Here is a 14,356-nt window from a genome sequence, read left to right on the forward strand (position 1 = left end):
GACCTATATCATTTGCTGAAAAATCACATTGTAAATGAAGTTATAGGATTTACAGAAACCACAGTTGAATCGGCACAACCAGTAAGTACTGAGGTGGGCAGCTCGATGGCTTCGACGTGATGAGTAGATGACGAAGTCAAACACGCGGTGATTACAAGTCATGGTACTTTGAATGCTTAATTTCATGGCTCATCCCTAATGAATAGTGTACAGTCCTGGTCCAGGTACGATCGAAACGTCCGACGTCCATTATCACTGTGCCTCAAGGACCTGGAGGTATCCCCTCCGAACCATGGCAATTCCCAAAGCAAAGTCGTCAATAAAGCAAGCCGAAAACCCAAATTTTGTCATCCGTCATCAGTGTGACTCATACGAGCCACCAATACCATCCTCATATGAGATGGTATGAATTAGAAGGTTTGAAGAGCGTTTACAACTCCTGCTTGACCTTATCCTTGGACTCGGCAGCCTTCTTCTGAGCAGCGTCGGCGCCCAGGCCAATCTGGTTGGAAACCCAGTTCCAGGTGTCCTTGGCGTTCTCTGCGATCTTAGCGAAGAGAGTCTCGGAAGGAGTCGAGGTACCGTACTTGAAGTACGTGTACTGCTTGCGGGCGTAGGCGCGGAGCTCGTTGACAGTAGAGCCCTGGGGAACGTTGACACCGTAGCTGTCAAGGTAGTTCTTGAGCTCGCTCTCGCTCCACGTGTCAAAGAAGTTGGACTTGACCGCGTCGGTGGCCGTAGACAGGTAGCTGGTGACGGAGGCGTAAGAGGTACCACCGGCAGAGGAAGCGGAGCTGTAGGCAGACTGAGCAGCGTTCACAAGCTCATCGCGAGTAGCATCCTTCTTCTCGGCAACATTCTTGACGGCAGCATCACTGCTGGAAGCAAGATACTTGCGGAGGTTCTCAGTGGAGAGGTCATCGTAGGTCCAGGCGCTCCAGCCGGTGGCAGCCTTGTGCTGGTTCTTGCGAACAAGGGCACGAAGCTCATCAGTCTTGGATCCCTGAGGAACGGGAACGCCACGGGAGTCGAGGTAACCCTTGAGACGGCTTTCGGACCAAGTACCAACAGCCTCATTGAAGGCCTCAGTGGCAGCGTTGGAGGCAGCATCAGTGGCCTTGGCTGCAGCCTGGTTGACGTTGGAAGTAGCAGCGCCGAAAGCACTGGAGGCCTTGCCAGCAATGTTGGAGTTGAGGAAGTCGGCGCGGTTCTTGCGAATAAGAGCTCTCAGCTCGTTGACCTTAGTGCCCTGGGGAACTGGACGTTGTTAGTGACGTGGACACATCATTCGGCAATAGGCTCTTCTTACCAGGAATGCCGTTCTTGTCGGCAAACTCCTTGAGCTGAGACTCGCTCCAGGCATCAATGACCATGTCGGTGAGAGTGGCGTAGGCCTGCTGGGCGGAAGCGGAAGCGCTGGCAGCCTGCTCCTGAGCCTTGAGAGAGGCAAGACGGGAGTTGCGGCGGACAGAGGCAATCAGCTTGTCACGCTGTGCGGGGGTTAGATTGTGGGCATTGCAATAATGTTTGGACTGAACTCACGTTTGTGACCTGAGGAGCGGGGAATCCATGGGTATCAAGCCACTCCTTGAAGTCAGACTCTAAAGATGTAGTTAGTATTGGGGCTGCATCAAAACAGGGAAATAAACATACCGGACCAGGTCTCATACAGCCAGTTACCAGGATAGGAAGCGGTTTCGCCAGCCTTCTGGGCAATGGTCTCGTAGTTGGCGCGGGCCTTCTGGAGCACGCTGTCACGGTTACGGGGCTGGGGGACTAGAATAATGTCAGTCTCAGATACTTGTGGCACAAAAATAGCTGTGAACATACCGGGAATGCTGTGCTTGTCGGCAAAGGCCTTGAGCTGGCTGTCGGTCCAGCTGTCCAAGATCCAGTCCTTGACGTTGAGGTAGGCGTTCTGAGCCTGGTCGCCCGTCTCGTACCAAGAGCTCTGAACCTGGGAGATGAGAGACTCCTTGTTGGCCTTGGCGGCGCCCTCAGTCTCGAGACCCTTGGCCTTCAAATAGTTCTGAAGACGGTCGGTGTCCCACGAGTTGTAAGGGGAGACAACGTAGTCGTCCCAGTTGTTCTCAATCAACTTCTCGAGATCCTTGCGGTCGGCGGGGGTAGGGTAGGGAATGTCGTGGTCGGACAACCAACGCTCAAGCTCCGTCTCGTGCCACTTGTTGTAGGCTGCGAGTGATATTTGTTAGTTTCATGGAAAACAAAGCAAGAGTGCGATGAGTGCAAGGTATGACGTACCGGCCTTGGAGAACCAAGAGCTCGCGATGGCGCCCTGGGCAGCCAGAGCCGTCAGAACGGCGGGGAGGAAACGCATGATGGTGGTTTGCGATCAGTCTTCCAATGAAGAGCCAGAGATGGGGGTATCACGAAAAAAAAGTGGCCCGGAAAGAACTGAGTAGATGAAGAAATCACGGAACTGTTGATGTAGAGAGGAAGAAACAGAAAAGTTTGAGCTTGGGGAAGAGGTTGCCAAGGGTGTAGGTGGTTTTTGTTGTGTCGACGGGAGGCGGGATGGCAAGCTACGTGCTTGTACAGGGGGGGGGGACAGACGTAGGTAGACGCAATGTGAACGGGGAAGATGAATGTGGAGGTGCAGGCAATAGGCGGGCAGGTTGACGACAGGGAGGAGATGGAGGCGCACGAAGGTACGAGGTACAGACTACGGAGCACAGAGAAGGAGAAGGGACCTTGGGTTCAACCAAAGGAAGGCAAGCGTCAAGCGTCAAGCGTCAATCGTCGCCCAATGGTCCACGGATGATCTAATTCACGGCAGGAATCCATCACGTCACTGCGATGCGTTTGGGGGAAATTGTGGCTGCATTTGGGACCTTGGGTGCCTTGGGTCGGGTGCATCTCATCTCTCATGTCGTTGCTGAGGTGGCCATAACATTCGAGGCCTTGAGGATAGAGGAAGGACCGTACGGGTGGTTGTACGTACATACGTACATTCTACGTCTTGCCTGATGTGCTTTCCTGGGCAAGGTGCATCGCCATACATATAAGTTGTACGCTTGGCTTGCGCGATACCTGCCGCTGTCTATGTCAGGAGCGACGATGAGCTCCTGCCTTTTGTGCCTTTAGTGCACCTTTCAATTACTTCCCCTGACTTGCTAGTCAATTTGTTTGGAGACAACAGGTCAGATATTGAGACACAAACAAAACAAAGAAAGAAGAGACAGATTATATCTATACCTACATGGCGCGCCCAAGCCCCCCCAGGCAACTGAGCATCATTAGAGACCAATACACAGTACCTAAGGTAGGTTGGCAGGAGGCAACCAGACAACCAGGGCAGTCACGTCAATTCAATGCAAAAGCACCGGCCGGAACGGACCACATGCCACGATGATGTGCTTCAGAGACGATGCGGGAAAGAGCAACACAAAAGCTCTCCCCTCCTCAGCCATTCAGAGAGCTCGATGAAGCTCATCTCTGTTCAGCATGACGTAGCTACCCCCTTGTCTAGTGGATTTTCTACGCGGCGCGGTGCGGGTTCGCTGCGGTGTCCGGGCTGTTTGGTGGTGCTTGGCTGGCGGTACGTACCCTATGCAACGTGCATAGCGCTGAACATTAAGGTTGCAGGTCAGTTTGGAGCCAGGACGGTGAAACCATTACTTTGATGGGAAATATGGGGGATATGTTTATGCCATTCATGCCGTCAGACTGAGATATTTGAATTGTCGTTTTGGATTAAAGAACTCAGGATGGCCTTCATTTTCATCTTCATGTTCCATTGTCGTAGACCGAATGCTCAACAGTTTTCCATGTTGACCGAGTTTTGGAGGAAAGGAAGGCGAGGTGCACCTTCCTGCGTCATTCTTAGCTCCAGCGGGAAGCTGCGAGCTCTGTCTTACTCCCTGCCTGCCCAATGGCTCTGCCACAGGACCAATTGCTCCGGTGATGTCACTCTGAGCTAACCCCACAGTCACCACAGTCAAAGATGGAGATTGTGAAGAGGGAAAAATTCAGCCACTTCTCCGCACCGCCACCAGCCGTCACTAACCAGCTCTTTCCTCATCGTGATCCTTGGCAATGACCTCAGGTACCGGAAGGTAGCAAGGTGGTCGTGCTTGCCCGTGGTGCTTCGCTTTCGATGATGGGACGGACGGGGCCGGGGTGTGGGGAACTCGCAGCCAGCTGGCGGTCAGTGCTCACCCAGACCAGACACTCACATGCTTCACCGAGACTGCCAGACCGACAAAAGGCCTGGACCGGTCCATCATCGTCATTGCTTCGGCCCCCCTTTCCCTGCTGGCACGTTTGCGGGCTGGCCCTTTTTTGACAGCTACTCCATCTCCGTCGCTTCTCACCACTGTCGGGATGTAGGTTAGTCTTTTTTCTCTCGTTGACTTTCGGGCTGTCTTTCCAGCAATTGTGCATGATAATTACTTCATGATAAGTATTGGTGTTGTGATGTTAGTTGATGTGTAGACGCCGCCTGTCCTGAAGCTTGTGTCTTGAGCTATCCATCCTATCAATGTTGGCCAGTGTTCTGTGGCAGTGAGTACCTTACCAGCTTGTGTCTCGGAGGATGTTGAATCCAAGTAAGGCTGGAGGCGAATGGAATTGTGGATGCGAGATACGGGTGCTAGTAATGTCAGTTGATGTATAGACTCTTACCATCCTGACTCCTGAGGCCAATATTCTAAGCTATCCATCTTTTGGACGTCGGCCAGTATTCCTCATGGCGGCGCCCTTATCTAGCCTGTCCTTGGCAGGACCTTGAACCTGAATACGGATGCATTGTGAGCGATTCCGAGCGGCTCACTGGTGAAGATGTGAGTGAAGCGCTCAAAGGGCGATGAGAGCCCATGGTATACATGTAACACTCTGTGAAGTAAGGTAAAACCCTGGTCTAGAAGCAGAGAAGAATGCGACACTGTATCTTACGTACCATAGCCAAATACCATGGTCAATACTGCAGATTTCTGACCAGAGGATATCAGCCACATGATCCAAGGGTGCTGTCTGTCGTGAAACTTGAATACTTCCGGATACTTCCATTTCGACAGCTGCAAATCAATGATTTGCTCTTTATAATTCAAGCGGCCTTTCAACAACAAGGTCGACTGACTTCAACAAAACATTCATTTCTTTAGACATAGGTGTTGTACAAGCTGCCAGAAACAGCCTATATAGCCCTCGTAGACTCCAAGCCTTTTCCGCCCCTGAAACCCCAACCGTCTTCCCGTCCCAGTGTATATAACAATTGTTGCCCATGTATATCGAATTCAGAGTACCGTTACATCCTTCTTAACTCGTACAAAATCTCGTGGCTCCGAGTCTCTTTACTCAAAGAGCTCTCGCGTCGAACAGTGAAGCATTACTGGCTTCAATCACGTCCGATAAAAGGTGATTTAGTCGGTGACACCGGTGGGGGTGTTGCAGAGGATGCCCTGGTCAAGCTGTTGTCATTCATTAGTGACATACTCATCGAATTCGAAGGGAATCAGAGAAGTTACTCACAAGGGGCAGGACGCAGCAGCGGGCACGCTGTCCGATGGCGGAGCAGATGGAGCTGAACTCGTCGGCCGAGGTGGGCGCCTCAGGCGGGTTGCCGCAGTCGAGGTCAGCGACGCCGAGGACGTCCGTCGCGCAGCACTGCGAAGTGCCGTAGAGGCCGGAGCAAGGGACGTAGACGGCCTGGCGCTCCTCGAGGGGCGCGGAGAGGGCGACGCCGGCGAAGAGGGCGGTGAGGGCGATGGTGAATCTCATGATGGTGGTGGTTTGTTTGTTTTGGTGTAAATGAGTAGTAATAGATGGGAGAGAAAAGTGATTGTTGAGGCTGTAGATGAGGCTTGTTGGTGAGATGGGCTGATGAGTGGAGAGAAAGAAAATAGGTATCGATGGGGACTGACGTGCTCTCTTATATAGAGAATCTAGACAAGACGTGACGACTGCAAGATACAAGACATGAACGTAGTCTTGACCTTCGTCACAGGCCTCCGGCTCGATGACGATGTCTCTCAGACCAAGTTCACCAAGCAAACGACGCGATCGCGCCGCCTCAACCATCAGGTTTGGCCCAATCCTTGGACAGCGTGACATCGTGATGGCCCCTTAACGTCTTAGATGGGAGACAGCTAAAGCTCTCCCCTCTTGGCCCCTCTTTCCTTGCCGAGTGACGAAGACGGCTTGTGTCGATCTCATGTTCGTCCTGGGGCTTGACAAGGAGAAGGGATCATGGAGCCCAGGGGAGGTAGCCGGGTGTAGGGGCAAGGTAATTCTGTGGTTCGAGACGGGGTTCTGAGCCCCCCTATTAGGAACTGGGGGTGATGGAGGCGTGAAAGGGGCTGCTTGGATCGGTACCTGAAATCTCCAATGGGACTCTCGAAGGTTGCCACATGTACTTTGAGCAGGTATAGTACACACACTTGCGAGTCGGCTGCGGCCGTTTAGCCGTGACCTTGGCGAGCAAACTGCTCTATTCTTCATGTCATAGGCCATCGTTGCCCACACACGGAGAAAGGAAATGAGACTAGTCTTTCAGGTGTAAGTGAGCGAGAAGAAAAGGCATTGGATCCTTGAGATACTCTGACTAAACAAGTATTCGGCCGACGTGTGGAAACGTATGGACAACACCGTAAGTCGACGGCAAGAATCTATTGACTAGTAGCGGGGATGAGTGCGGTTGCCTGTCTATCTTCAGTCTTGGGATGACGGGGGTAGGTTGGACATGTCGGGGTCACCGAGGGGACGCAGGCACAAATCAGCATCGGGCAGAACATCCCATCCCAAGACCACGACAATGGGAGACTGCCACCGCATCATCTGAATCTGCAGATGCGGCCGTGAATTGCCCGCGACCCCGGCCTGCTCTGACGCAGGGTTCTGCTGCAAGAGGTGTGGGTGTGCTGTGTGCCCATCCGACCTGAACTCCACATGGTGACAACGGTCCTCGAACGGGTTTCCTTGTTTTTTTTACCTTCCAGAATAGTCCGTGTACACGTCCGAATAGAGAAGACAGATAGGAACGAAAAGGAATATGGAGAATACTTGGTTCGGTAGAAACGAAAGCATCAATTGAACCGTTGCCTGGTACATTTGGTCTTCTGTTCTGCCAGCGTGACATGGTGTTCAAGCCTCAAACCGAGAATGACGACGTGAAAAGGTATCGCTACCAAGACCCGTGACTACTTGGGCTAGCCGCCAAGGCATGGAGAATTAGGAGATGAGCACTGATGACAGTGGCAGGACCACCCGCTGGGCCTAAACCTCAACGATGACCTCTTGTTCCAGAACATGGCAGAGACACGGAGACAAAAGGGGCGTGTGAGCGTGATCTATCATCTCGAACATGAAAGACATGGGGCTTACAAGCCACAAAGTCGCAGTCTTCTTCCAGAAACAGAACCCGGCCATTTAGCAAACACCATCGCATGAGCCCCAATCTCGCATGGCAGAAAACGGCCGCCGGGCCCGGCCAGTAAGGAGCACTAGCTGCTTTCTTCCTATACGCTCCAGAAACAGAGTCCCTGTTCCTTGCTTGCCGTGCTTTGCCTCGTCTGTCTGTAGCTTTACAGCTCAGATGGGTGTGCAATACGTCAGGTACTACGCTCTCAGGTTGCCAGATCGGGCCAAGTCGATGAATTCTTTTCGCATCACTGTCCGGGGGAGTTTGCCGTGGCTGCCTCCATACTTCTTGTCTTCCTTGAAGCGCACATGTGCATTCGGGGATTCTGCCAGAACAGGATTTCGAGATAAACTATGGCTAAGAGCTAGAGCTGGATGTAGGGATGAAAGGTGGTGATGGTGGAGATAAAGGAGGAATCCGTTCTGGAGTTGTGGCGATCGGAGACGAGGATGGTGGTATAGATGGGATAATACCCAGCCGCTGCCTCGCCTCGCCTTGCGCTAAACCACACTGCACTGCATTGCAGTACCTATTGCCTTGCCTCAGCACAATAGAGATCGTCGCCGCGGCGGCTGTTTCCCTGGGTCGCGGTGGCGAGAAGACAAGACTCAAGAGAGAGGAAGAGGCTCGGGCAAGGTAGTATTCGTCCTCCATGCGCTCGATTCCAACCGGTTCTGACCTCATTGCAATACAGCCGCATGGAGAACTCGGCACGGCACCGGCAGGCAAATAAGGGAGGAGCTTGGCCAAATCATAGCAAAGGAACAGTAACGCGGGCAATGGATAATAGCTTGGGTTACCTCCAATAAGAGAAGCACTAACAAACAGCCAAGCCGAGAACCATCGAAGCATTGAGACGTCGTTGGTCCGCGCCTACGGGCTACCGGGGGAGCCCATCACTTGGAGGAAAGCGGGGACGGGGAGGAGGAGGAGGTAGGACCTATATGCGCCGCTCCCCTGCATCTTAACTGCCGGTATTCACACCACACAACAATACACACCCACCCCCTGGATGAAAGTCTACCGTCCATTGATTGGTTCTCTGGAAGGGGGAAAAGAGCGTCATTTCGGCGTATGCTTGCTGCCAATTGGCGACTAGCAACTTAGTCCCCTATGCCACTTCGGCCTTGACCGTTGGGAGTTGGGCAGTGAAAAGACTACTCTCGCCTCAACTGTCTGTGTGCTCTCTACTTCTCTTCCAACGGCCGACGATCCCCTCGTGTCTAACGGCAGGACGAGCGTGGCTGAGCGGGACCCCGTTGAAATAACAGAGAGATCAGCATCCACGCCACGACTAGGTGCTTCATTTTGGGAACAGGCTGCATCTTGCATTTCGTCTTCCCCTGAACAGCTGGACAAACGGTAAATCTTGACCGTTTAGAGAACTCCCAGAAACGTGTCAAGCGTTCTAACAATAGACAGATTGAGCCTCTTACAAGTCGGAGAATGGAAACAACTGGAAATGAGCACCGGACGTGAGAAAAACAAGAGAAGAACGGCAACGCAAATCAGCTCGACCAGAGAGGAAAATGCATGATTATGACGATCAACCAGAAATTTAACCGCCAGACGTATGATGAAGTAGGTAAGGTACGTAGTCAAATCGGACGTGGAGCCCGGGCGGCAGATGGGGCCGGGTGCGATACTTTCCCCTAACCTCCCGCTGGCGGCTTCTCCCCCAGATCGGGGGCCGAAATTCATGTCTCACCCCGTAGGGCTTAATGTACCGCCAACTTTGACCATCACGCAATACCTACATCAAGCACCCGACTTTAGAATAGTTACCGTAGTAAGAAACGGCGCAAGGGGAATCGGGGGGAACGAGGATAAGCTTCTTACTCCCATCTTCCACCTTGCACTTCCTTTCCGTCCAGCTTCCGCCCCCTTCAGCCGCGGTGGCGTCATCGGTCTCGCCCCCTCCACCCCGGCCATGGTCCGAACTCTCGGTAACACCTGGACACCATGACACCTCTTCTGCCATCTCCACGCCCGCCGCAACGGTACGGTGTCATTAACATGAGACCATGACACCCAGAACAGCAGCACCGATTCAGTGAACGGAGGGCAAGGCTTGAGGAAAATAACGAAAACGTTCCGAGAAAGCTGCAGGCTGGAACTCTGAACCTGCATGACCAATACCAAAACGGTACAAACACAGCCAAAGCAGCTTGTGCCCACTTCGACATCACCAAGGAAAATGAATTAAAAAACACTGGGCATCGCCAAAACTCGCCTCCCACGATGTCACCCAAAACCCTCGCTATCAACCTCTCATCCCCCTTTTCACAGCAAAACTTACGTATCGTCGTCACCAATGCCTTACAAGAACCTGACGAAAATGAGAGGAAGAGGGAAATCAAAAAAGCCACAAAAAGGGGAGGGCGCTAGGACTTGACTTCCATCTTGAGATCCCCTGTCCACCAGTGAACCACCCCTCCCCGAACCTCGAAGCGACCCCAAACCAGGTAGGGATCAGCCCTCTTCTCGGAGAGAAACCAAGGTCTGGCACCACCAAAGCAACGGTTCAAATCTCCCGTCACTTCGTCTCTACAGTAGAGAGCAATGAAAGCCCCAGACTTTGCGCCGCCAATGATGCTTCAAAGACGGCGCGCGGAAGAGGCTTGGGTGTTAGCTAGAGGTAAAGTAGGTATACAACGCCACGCGATATAGCAACTACCTACGCGATGCTCAAAACGCTCGGCTACCATGGCCGTACTTGATACACCCTTGGTGCCTTTCAATTCCCCTTCTTCAATGCAATTGACCCTCGTCATTGGCCGTTCGTCCCAAGTAACTCCAAAGAACATGGATCCCAGAACCGACGAACGGATGGCAACTACGTAACACATCATAGCCCTGCTGAGTACCTTGCCTGTAGAGAATCGCAGCCTGGGGATGCGGTGCATACCTGCAGCCATCATTCGGATGCCTGCCCACCTCAACCCTGTGCTGGCCTTGCACAAGAGATCGGCTTCAGCTCGACAAGGTCTCGACAACCTGCAGTAGCCTCAGTTTCCATATCTCGCGAGGTGTTCCTGACAGCTTGCCGATCCCTTGGGATAACATGAAGCTGAACGCGTACTTCCTTCACGCCTCTCAGGTGCCGATCGCTGATAACTATCGTAGACTTCAGGTCAGGATCTCTCGGCGTCCCCTTCACCATCCGTGTTTTGAAGGTGGATAGCTTCCCCGCGGTGAATTTGCCACTTGGCAAGAGGCCTCACTTTCCCATGTTCAAACATCGGATTCACAGACAGCACGTCCAATATGGCAAGTATCAACATCACACACTGAAACCGCTTGCTGGGATCACAATCACCATGCTTTCCATTCCTATAGGGCCGCTTGAGTGTCCGTGGTAATCGTACAAAGTTGTTGTCTATCGCATTCGACTCCTCTATGCATTCCCGTTCCCGCCAGAAGCAATAACCCCAGATACCCAGCGGCATCACCCAATACGTGAATGGATTAAGCGTAGAAGTTGACCGTCTGGAAAGAGTCAGTACACACACAGCCCGGGAGGAGCACACATCAACACTCACGTCCTTCTTCTTGGCCTGCACCTCAGCAATGGCATCCACGTAATGCTCGTGACTGATCTTGTTCTTGCCCATACGCAGAGCAATCATACCGGCCTCCACACAGACGGCCTTGAGCATGGCACCACCAAACTCATCCGTGCTGCGAGCCAGCTCACCCCAGTTGACGGCGGGGTCGACCCTCATCTTTCTAGAGTGAATCTTAAGAATCTGCGCACGTGCTTCCTCGTTCGGCAAGGGGAACTCGATCTTTCGGTCGAGACGACCTGAACGAAGCAGCGCAGGATCCAGAACATCCACACGGTTGGTTGCGGCCAGCACCTTGATGCGATCGTCTGATGCAAAACCGTCAAGCTGGTTCAGAAGCTCCAGCATAGTTCGCTGCACCTCTCTGTCACCGCTCTTCTCGCTGTCGAAACGCTTCGTACCGACGGCATCCAGCTCGTCAATGAAGATAATCGCCGGCGCCTTCTCCTTGGCCAGGGCGAAGCAGTCGCGCACAAGCTTAGCACCATCTCCGATGAACATCTGGACTAACTGAGGGCCTGCAAGCTTGAGGAATGTAGCGTCGGTTTGTGCTGCACAGGCTCGGGCCAGCAGTGTCTTTCCGGTACCGGGGGGTCCGTACATCAGGGCACCTGCAGGTGGTCAGTATTTCGCCAAAATGACAGTGACGCTCCAGTATCGGAACATACCCTTTGGCGCCTTGATGCCAATCTTCTTGAACCGCTCCGCCTCCTTCATGGGCCAGACGATGGCCTCGACCAGCTCCTCGATCTGCTTGTCGAGACCACCAACGTCCGTGTACTTCTCTGTTGGCTTCTCATCAACCTCCATGGCCTTGACTCTGCTGTCATACTCGGCCGGGAGTGTGTCGAGAATGAGGTAGGAGTCCTTGTTGACACCGATAAGATCGCCAGGCTTCAGGGTGGTGGGGTCGACCAGACCGATCAACGGGAGGAAGATGGTTTGTCTTGTGGAGGTCTTGATGACTGCGGACTTGCCCACGCGGGTGGCATCCAGGTCGATGTTGGCACCCTCCTCCAATGACTCGGCAGTAGGGTCGAGATCGAGGAGTTCAACAACATTGCCCACAAGGTAGGGTAATTGCCTGTAAGGTGGATTATGTCAGTTGTCTATTTCGTCATCGTTAGTCGGAGGGAGATAGGGAGGGGCATACCGGTTATTAGCAATCTTGTCGTGATTCTCCTTGATCTTCTCCCCCATAGTCGCCTTCTCGTGCGTCAGCCGTTGCAGCTCGCTGCGCATGATTCTGGAGTCGTTTTCGAGGAGCCGTTTGCGTGTCTGGATGTCCTGCGTGCTGAGGTTCAGGATCTCGTCGTCAAGGATATCCTCCTCCTTCTCGGCATCCTCCATTTCGGCATCGCCATCGTTAGTGGGCTTCTTGTCCTTCTTATCCTTGTCGCCCTCATCTCTCTTGTCGTTCTTGTCCTGACGATCGAGGTCGTCGAGCTCTTCGAGGGTCGACATGGTGGCGGGGTGTGTGTGGGATGGGGGAGGATATTAATGGTAGGTGTTCGTCAAAGATACAATTCGCCGTTTCTATCGTCAAAGCGTGAGGGGGATTGGTGATGGGGCCGGGTCGGGTCGATACCGGTGCGTCGTCGTGGGTTGGTGATGGAGCAGAAAGGGACAGCTTCGGAGCTGCGTGGGTGAGGTACTGGCAGTGAGGCTCGAGCTGGACCTCAAGGCAAGCAACAGTCGCGTAATCAGCCTGGTGGTTGCCCTGTGCGTCCAGTGGCTAGGCCGGAAAGCGCTAGGAGGAAAGTCCGACCGGATCCGGCTACAGTGTTGCATACTTTTAGACACATGTCTACACACTGTGGGGTGTTGATGAGCTCACCTCACTTCATCGAAGAGATATTACCGTAATTACTTACTGAGTCATTATCCTGTATAAATGCATGGCACTTTTCATGTCAAGGTCTCTTGTCATTCATACAGACAATTTGGTACATCTATGAGCAGAAAGGCCAGCCTGGCCTAGGTCGAGATGGTCCTCTCTCCGACTGATTAAAAGGGTATATAATATGCACAACAATAGTCATCAAGACACGCCCCTCGCCATCTTACAACACAGTAATCCCTCCAGGCTTCTCGTTGCATCGTCGTCTCGTCACATTTCATTCGTCATCAAGAATCCGGCTGGCCAGCGCGCCAAGTACGGGAACCTCGAATCTAGAATGTGGTCAGCGCATGTCCCCTAGCAACGGGGTCATTCTCCGCTCCACGAACAAACATACCTATCTAGCGTATCCGCGTCTTGGTACGCCTTCAATGCCAGCCACACCATGACAAACACGTCGCCGATGAAGAAGAACCAGCTGAGGAACTTGGACCACGAGAGGAACACCAGGTGGAAGATCATGACGGCTGTAAATAGCAGTGCCGACTGCCATGCGTGAAATCTGCTTGATGTCAGCGGCCGGTTTTATAGAGCAGAACCTCAAGTTCAATCGTAGCAAGACCGTCGCATCATTGCCAAAGCTCTGAAGCCTCCCCAGAAGAAACATCCCACGTACCTCACATAATCACTATTCCGCTCCCCAATCAACAACAATATCGCACCCAGCGGCGGAAACGCCAAATACGCCAGCGCAGCCTCGTAGTCCAGCCTGATCCCCAGGCTCGTATCGAACTCGCTCACGCCCTCCCGGTGCGCGTCCGCCGTGGGGTAGGACCCTGGCAGGTTAGGCTGCCAGCCGCGCTGCGGTTGCGGGTGCTGCAGGGGCGGGGGTGATGGCTGGCCGTACGGGGAAAAGGGTCTTCGAATATCGGCCGAGGCGCGCGGCGACGCGAGGGGAGGGGAGAGGGCTCGTTCGCGCTCTGGCGGGGAGGACTGGTAGGGAGCAAAATCCATGATGCTTTTGTTCCGCTGTGTTGTTGGTATGGGGGCTGGAAGGATCGCGGGGGTTCGCACGGCAAGGTAGAGGTCGGAGGAAAAGGTTCGTTGCTGTGCCTGGTGATTGCGGGGTTCTCAAGTTAGTTTTAGGTCGGTGTCGTCGTGGTGTTGTTTGTCAGAGGTTGTGAAGCTGTCGAGGTTCGGAGGTTCGAGGTACGTCAGCTTGGGTACTTTGGAAGCTCAGAAACGCGCAATGCCATGGCGTCAGGTACTGCGTGGAGGTAGCTGGAGCACACCTGGAACTCGCGCTCCAGGCTTAATTAGGGGTCGTTTTCCGGTTCGACGGCGCGTTCATGCAGGTCACCTGCAGCGGTCGTTGTTAGTGGCTCCCGCCCCGCATTTTGCCGGCCTGGTCAGTTTGAACCGTCCACCTCATTCATTCGTCTCTTGTCAAACTCACTCTTATTCGAGGCGGCTGAGACGAACTGTAAGAGTCTGTCAGCCTTGGAGACTGTCTAGTTCACAAAGTACTATGATAAATTCCATCGCTTAATCAGGCCTGTCTTGCCTCAATGA

The 14,356-nt window shown here is 53.3% G+C and overlaps 5 protein-coding genes across 5 annotated transcripts; all 5 read right to left on the reverse strand.

Annotated features, from left to right (window-relative positions):
• Nucleotides 1–430: 430 nt before the first annotated feature.
• BDP55DRAFT_693680 (uncharacterized protein) lies at nt 431–2,338 on the reverse strand (the record flags this gene model as incomplete). The annotated part of the gene is made up of 6 exons (XM_060577257.1): nt 431–1,257; nt 1,310–1,490; nt 1,543–1,601; nt 1,654–1,776; nt 1,831–2,193; nt 2,263–2,338. The coding sequence occupies 6 exons, from the start codon at nt 2,336–2,338 to the stop codon at nt 431–433; spliced, it is 1,629 nt and encodes a 542-aa protein (XP_060430001.1).
• A 2,755-nt stretch (nt 2,339–5,093) lies between these two features.
• On the reverse strand, nt 5,094–5,842 carry BDP55DRAFT_768188 (hydrophobin). The gene is made up of 2 exons (XM_060581017.1): nt 5,491–5,842; nt 5,094–5,429 (listed from the first exon to the last, which is right to left on the reverse strand). The coding sequence occupies exons 1-2, from the start codon at nt 5,737–5,739 to the stop codon at nt 5,382–5,384; spliced, it is 297 nt and encodes a 98-aa protein (XP_060430002.1). The 5' UTR covers nt 5,740–5,842; the 3' UTR covers nt 5,094–5,381.
• A 1,893-nt stretch (nt 5,843–7,735) lies between these two features.
• On the reverse strand, nt 7,736–8,230 carry BDP55DRAFT_631695 (uncharacterized protein; the record flags this gene model as incomplete). The annotated part of the gene is made up of 1 exon (XM_060572315.1): nt 7,736–8,230. One exon carries the CDS (start codon nt 8,228–8,230, stop codon nt 7,736–7,738), a length of 495 nt encoding a protein of 164 aa, XP_060430003.1.
• A 2,616-nt stretch (nt 8,231–10,846) lies between these two features.
• BDP55DRAFT_728347 (26S protease regulatory subunit 6A) lies at nt 10,847–12,408 on the reverse strand (the record flags this gene model as incomplete). The annotated part of the gene is made up of 4 exons (XM_060579427.1): nt 10,847–10,867; nt 10,921–11,555; nt 11,613–12,028; nt 12,098–12,408. The coding sequence occupies 4 exons, from the start codon at nt 12,406–12,408 to the stop codon at nt 10,847–10,849; spliced, it is 1,383 nt and encodes a 460-aa protein (XP_060430004.1).
• Nucleotides 12,409–12,675: 267 nt separating this feature from the next.
• BDP55DRAFT_662904 (uncharacterized protein) lies at nt 12,676–14,209 on the reverse strand. Its single transcript, XM_060574837.1, has 4 exons — nt 13,461–14,209; nt 13,182–13,346; nt 12,819–13,116; nt 12,676–12,758 (listed from the first exon to the last, which is right to left on the reverse strand). The coding sequence occupies exons 1-3, from the start codon at nt 13,796–13,798 to the stop codon at nt 13,062–13,064; spliced, it is 558 nt and encodes a 185-aa protein (XP_060430005.1). The 5' UTR covers nt 13,799–14,209; the 3' UTR covers nt 12,676–12,758; nt 12,819–13,061.
• Nucleotides 14,210–14,356: the final 147 nt, after the last annotated feature.

Source organism: Colletotrichum godetiae (genome assembly GCF_030913485.1).
Source record: "Colletotrichum godetiae strain CBS 193.32 chromosome Unknown BDP55scaffold_19, whole genome shotgun sequence".
Classification (NCBI taxonomy): Eukaryota; Fungi; Ascomycota; class Sordariomycetes; order Glomerellales; family Glomerellaceae; genus Colletotrichum; species Colletotrichum godetiae.

Excerpts from the sequence above, each read along its gene's own strand:
- BDP55DRAFT_768188 (XM_060581017.1), bottom strand. The coding sequence starts at position 5,739 with ATGAGATTCACCATCGCCCTCACCGCCCTCTTCGCCGGCGTCGCCCTC. Across the intron at positions 5,430-5,490 it reads GCTGCTGCGTCCTGCCCCTT|CTTGACCAGGGCATCCTCTG; the intron begins GTGAGTAACTTC and ends GAATGACAACAG.
- BDP55DRAFT_662904 (XM_060574837.1), bottom strand. The coding sequence starts at position 13,798 with ATGGATTTTGCTCCCTACCAGTCCTCCCCGCCAGAGCGCGAACGAGCC. Across the intron at positions 13,347-13,460 it reads CGGAATAGTGATTATGTGAG|ATTTCACGCATGGCAGTCGG; the intron begins GTACGTGGGATG and ends GACATCAAGCAG. Across the intron at positions 13,117-13,181 it reads GACGCGGATACGCTAGATAG|ATTCGAGGTTCCCGTACTTG; the intron begins GTATGTTTGTTC and ends ACCACATTCTAG.